The 6,005-nt window shown below is 37.0% G+C and overlaps 1 protein-coding gene across 1 annotated transcript in view; it reads left to right on the plus strand.

Annotated features, from left to right (window-relative positions):
• Nucleotides 1-401: 401 nt before the first annotated feature.
• RNASEH2B (ribonuclease H2, subunit B) overlaps nt 402-6,005 on the plus strand; it is a gene marked incomplete at its 5' end in the record, with an annotated part of 12,524 nt that continues 6,920 nt past the window's right edge. Inside the window, 4 exons of the mRNA XM_010292955.1 lie at nt 402-466; nt 1,697-1,802; nt 4,712-4,790; nt 5,730-5,772. Coding sequence (XP_010291257.1) covers nt 402-466; nt 1,697-1,802; nt 4,712-4,790; nt 5,730-5,772 — 293 coding nt within the window. The remainder of the gene's footprint in view (nt 467-1,696; nt 1,803-4,711; nt 4,791-5,729; nt 5,773-6,005) is intronic.

Consider the following 6,005-nt stretch of genomic DNA (forward strand, 5'->3'; position numbering starts at 1 on the left):
AAAAAGCAGTCGTGGAATGAACATTTGGTATTGTGACCTATGTAGTCAAAATGACCGTTCTGGTGACACAGGGCAGTGAAGATTTGGCAAACTACAAGGTCTTGAGAAGAGTCTTAGTGAATCAGGCAGCCCAAGATTACACAGAAATAAATAAAATATGTGCTTTGCTGGATTAGGGCCTAATTAAATAATTGTCAAGTTGTTCAGACTTGTGCATATCAGCTCAGTCTGTTTATTTTTCCACGTTTGCAATATTTTTGAAACTTATTGCCCTGATATCAAACATGTGCAAGCCACAAATTAACTTTCATGCTGTATCTACAGATTAAAAGATTTTAAATGTATTGAAAACACAATCCAAACCAGTCATGACTTTCTTTCCCTTACTTGTTTTTTCTCAGAGATTGGCAGTCAGAAATTCCACAAATACAGCCAAGAGAAGACGCTGAAGTGGTTAAAGAAAAAGGTATTGTGTTTCTCTTTTGCTTTCAAAATTGCTTTATGTTTAAAATGAAAATGCTTATTAGCTTGTCCATATCTGCATATGAGCCACGTGGTATGCCTTAGTTCAAGGGACGTGTTCTGTCCAAGAAGGACAGACATCACAGTAACGTTGTTGCACTTGGGAATGTGACGTATTAGAGAAATGACGTTTGTCACGTTTCTCTTTCTGATGGGGCTGGCATGAAAGGGATTCATGGAGTGTGAGGAGGCAGAAGCAGCTTATAAGTTCAGCTTATCACTGTGTTCTGTAGGGTTTGCATAAGGTGAGGGGCTTGTCTTTTACTTCATCCACTTCACAGATGGACTAGAGGAGAGCTTTGACTGTTGCAACTTTGAAATTCTGCCGTGCTTTAAAGCTGGACAGAAATGCCTTGGTTTTGTGCTACAAACGGGTTTCCTTGTGAAGTTTTGGCAAAGTGTCTCAGAGTGGTCCTGGTATGGTTGCTGCTATCTTGATCCAGTCACGCTGTTCAAGAGTCTGTACAGTAAGCAGAAAATAGTGTTACAGCTAAGCTTGATGAGGTCTGTGTTTTGGTATAAAGAAGATGAATCTCATTTTACACATACATATGTGCCCCTACTATGATACCACTTTGTAGAAAAAGATAGTATGCATCACATGATATAAGGAAGCCTTGTCATTTAAATGAGTCAATGCAAGCACAAAATCTGGTCTGTTTTCTGCAATGATAAGGCATGGCATTATCTATTTTGCAATGAATACCTTAATATTTACATTTGAACAGGTACCTGTTGGTGTTGTTGAAAATACCTTCTTCTGCCAGTTATCTCTCTGTTAGATCCATTATAGCAGTGCCCTGTAAAGTCCTTAATCTTTGATTTCCATCAGGGATGCCTTTGCAATCCAGTTGAGCTCAGGCATGCTCTATTCTCCAAGCAGGTGTATTTTTCACCTGTATAATCATGGCTGTTGCATCTGAGTAGCTCGGCTCATCTTAGGGTGCTGTAAAACTGATGCTGTGTTGCCAAGGCAACATGTTCAAAGACATAGTAGTTTTCTTTGGGTTTTTTGAGCTCATATGCTAGTCATTACAAATGTATATTAAGTTTCACCACAGTCCATAACTTGAGTGTTTTATATGCTTGAAACAAAATTACAAGAGCTTTGTCACTGCATTAACATGTGCATAACAACACTGATACAGACATTTCATTCTGTGGTTTCCTACAGGTCAATCAAACAGTGAAAGCACTTAAAAGCAACAATATAACTGTAGGTGAAAGGGTATATGCAGCTACATTTATCAGTGGTAAACAGATCACAGATACTAAAGAAGGTAAGAAAACTAAACATTGTAATGAATTCCATTTTTGTGAAATCACATACGTGGAGATAAAACATATGATTAGAATTTAAGATGTATTGAAATTGGATTTTGCATTAAATTTATTCCTTGTACAGAAAATTCCATATGTATTGTGACTGTGTGCCTTGACTTTTCTGAGTTCTTTGGTATCTTCATCAGATGACGTAATTAACATTAGGCCTCAGCTGGGGTTCTTTTAGCTTCTCCTTAGTTCAGTTGCCCTTGAACAATAGGACACATGCTTATAATATGTATGAGTATTCACCCAATAAGCGTATCTGTATTAGAAAACATTTCTTTTTTATTATTTTTTTTATTAGCAGGCAAATGCTCTTCATAGAATTATCCAAAAACAGAAGGAATCTCAGGAAGGCATAGTCACAGAGTAAAAGCTCCTGGTCCAAATATTGTTTTATGTGACAAATGTGTAGAGTACATAAGTGTGTGCTTATTAAGGGCAAAAACTTCAATAATATGTGTATTAAGTTGCCCTGAAAATTGACAATCCCGGTACCAAGATGTCTGGAGTGATCCTATTTGCTTCTAGTCACCTTTTCCCTGGGGAGGGCAATGTCCTGAATGTTACTGGGGTATGAAGTTGTGTAGAGAAACCTGAAAACGGACTTGGAATAAGTTCTTGGGATGTTAATGAAAATTAAGAAAAGTTTAGAACAAGATGAACAAAAGCAAATTGTTTCTTATTACAAAGACATTCAGAAGTCTGCATGCTGTTGAAAAATAAGGAGAAACAAAGCAATTTGCTGACAAAGTGGAAAATGAGTTACCAAGTAATGATATCAAAGGAAACAACATAAATGAGATTTAAGAGGCAACTGGACAGTTTTATAGAACAGAGATTGTAATATATGGTTTTGAAAGAGGCAAAGCTGCAAAACTTGTAAGTGACTTTAACTTTACAGTAGCTTTTCATCCCTTTCTCCACCCCCATTTTTTTAAAGAAAGGGAAAATTGTCCTGACAGTAACCGTCTTGACTATGCTGAAATACTTTATCTCTGAAATTTGTAATTAAATAGCTCATCTGCTATCAGTGTTTTTCTCCACCTTCCTCCTTACTTATAGTAACATGGATATAATAGTCTTTTTAAAAGCCTTTTTTAGATTTGAGAAAGCAGCATTGAAATGGGGAACACTGGATGTTAGAAGTAGGTAAATTTTGGAGGCAGTCCCACTGTATGTAGCAAGGTGAATGACAGGAAGTCAAATGGACCTTATTGAACACTTGTTTTTAATAAGACTAATTTTCGTCTGATCCTTCCACTGCCATGACAGTGCAATTTATTTCTGTAGAGAATTGTTTTCATAGGGGTATTATGAAATTTCAGTACCTTATAAGTAGATGGGTATATGTAGTTAGCATCTACAGATGTTGTAGGGCAAAAATCTGGGAGGATATAATGAGGAAGAGGGAGAGGTTTAACATGTGAGACCTGAATATTTCATTCAGAGGACAAAGAAGGGAGGTGCACAAGTATTCCTGATATTTGACTTTGGGTGAGAATGCTGACTCCCTAGAAGGCAAGCAGTGGCAAAGTCAGTGAAGATTGCTTCAAGGCAGAGATGCAAAGAGAATAGATTTTGTATTTAGTACAAAATAATAGCAGTTGACTAGGACTCACGATTCAGTGTCATAATGCAAAGAGTGAAATGATGGGAATATTTTTCTTAAGCGATACTTTGGACATATTATGTGCTGAGGGGAAATTGTATCGGATTGGAATTATTTCTTGTTCTCTCCTGACCCTAAAGTGGACTTAGGGAGTGACAAATCCTTGATGAATCTAGGCAGTGGAGGAGGGAGAAGTGCAGACAGGAGATATTAAGAATTTGATATCAGTATAGTTGAAATGCATATGCTGGTGTCAGCTTGTTAATGCTTTGTGCTTCAATGCCAGTTTGCATTGGGCTTTTTATATTTAAAAAAAAAAAAGGAGACTATCACTGGCACAGATGAAATAGTTCTTTACCACCCTGAGGCTAGTTTACCACGTGCTTATGAACTCTCCAAGTGTGAGCATATGAACAGATAGAGCTGGCCTGTTGTAGATGGAATTAAGAGGCGAGATTTTAGCTTAATGTCTGTCTGGCAAATAATTCCTATGCATGGGTGCAGTTACTCCCTAGCAGCCCAAATAACAGCAAGTTTTAAAAGTACTTGTGTAGAATGTGACCAGAAAAGATCTGGTTTAGGACTTCATGTTATAAAAGGGTAGCTTTTTTTCCCCCAGTCTCTCAGAAAAACAGTTTTAGCAGGAGTGCCCTGTACTGCAAACAGCTTCTAGTAGTTCATATTTCCACAGATAATTATCCTGTCTTGCCAGTGATGTTTAGATAGGCCTTGGCATTTTCTGTAAAGTACTCAAATTAAGTACAAGACTTTGAAACAGACTCATTGTCTCATCTAATTGTTTTCAGTTGAAGCCAGAAAATGTACTTTAATACTGAAGCCCTTGCCAAATAATTGTAAGATCCAGATGCTTTAAAATTAATGATTGCGTGTTCTGTTGAGTCAGCTTTTTACTTTTGCAGGTTTTTAAAATTTAATTTATTCGGAAAAATACATGATATCTAGTATTCTCAGAAAGTGAACAGCTTTTGTAAAGTACATACAGCAAATATTAATAACATGTGCTGACAAAGTGAGTGTAGTAAGTCTTTACTTTTTAAATAAACCTACAAGTGTCATATAACATAAACTACTCAACACAGAGAACCATCACAATGTACCCATTAGAAGGCTCTTACTATTAATTCAACCTTATGATTTATGGTAGTTCATGCAACATGGCTAAGGCAACATGACTATATAATGTGAATGTTATTTTTCTTCTTCATCCCACTCCCTGCCGTGTTCCTGAAGACTATGTACGGTATGCCCATGGGTTAATATCAGAATATATTCCTGAAGATCTGAGTAAAGAGTTGTTAAAATACTTAGGGTAAGTATTGTTCCAGCTAACTGCTAGTTTTATATGGCATGCGTTAATGTCCATTTCTGTTGTATACTGAGATTTGTTCATCAGGGTTGCAATGAATGACACAATGAGATTATATTTGCCACACTTTAAACGTGATTTTTTCAAAAGTAGATTATGCCTTTCTGTTGTTCCTATAATGCTAAGGACCATGGGCTGGAGGAGAGTTGTAATATATGTCCGATATGTCTGTTATCACAATTGCACTATGAAACCCTGAGCAATGTATCGCATTTTGAAGCAAGGCAGGAAAGGAAATCCAAAGAGTTAAAGCAATTTTTCCAGAATTGTAAAGCAAAGCATGAGCAGCAGAGCCAGGAGTAGAATCTTCATCCCCGGTCCTCTTTCCTTTTCTGTATTCACTCAGTGCTGCTGGGGTTTGACTTCACATATCTAACCTGTGTTAATTTATATTTAAATCCGGAAGGTGAGCCAGCATCCTCATTCTGGTGTTCCCTGCCAGCAGCAGACTTTGCTTGGAGCATTACTGGGACCTTGCACCTGCCCTAGTTCAGTTTTGTTCAAAGGGTTCCGTTATGATGACCTATGTGCAATTTGCAGCTTGAAGACCCATAGCTTAACAGTTTCATTGAAAAGATGTTATGTGCTTTATAATATCGCCTTACTAATAGCTAAGGTTTTCAAAAATAAGGTGGAGTTCTCCTGTTTTGGTTGCCAAATCTAAGAACTTTTAAAAGAAGAGCCCATGTTTCTGTATGATGCATGGCTCTGTTTTAGTTATCTAAGTCAGAAATACAGAGTCCATAAGCTGCTTTTTCTTGCAAATGCATGCCATGTGTGAGCAGCTGATAACCACGGAGCCTTTGTGGGGAAGGAATTATAAGCTTTAGGTTGTGCAATCCAGCTGTCTAAATTTATAACTTAAAATCCTTTGTTCTGTAGACTCCCAGAACTTAAAAGCTCGTCACCAGAACCACCATCGAAGGTAGGAGAACATTAATATATTGACAGATATATTGTGTTGTAAGCTAATTTCTCTGAAGTATTATTATTAAAACTAGACAAGGCCAAGCACTGCGTACAATACAATAAGTAAGTTGACCTTGTGAAAAGCCAGTCTGAAATAACACAAGAAATTTACCAGGTATTTCATAACTTCATATTTTTAAATAAGGAATATTTTGGTTGGTTTTCCTGTTTAAAAAACAGGAGGGAAAG

This window comes from Phaethon lepturus, unplaced genomic scaffold, assembly GCF_000687285.1.
Source record: "Phaethon lepturus isolate BGI_N335 unplaced genomic scaffold, ASM68728v1 scaffold4668, whole genome shotgun sequence".
NCBI classification, from domain to species: domain Eukaryota; kingdom Metazoa; phylum Chordata; class Aves; order Phaethontiformes; family Phaethontidae; genus Phaethon; species Phaethon lepturus.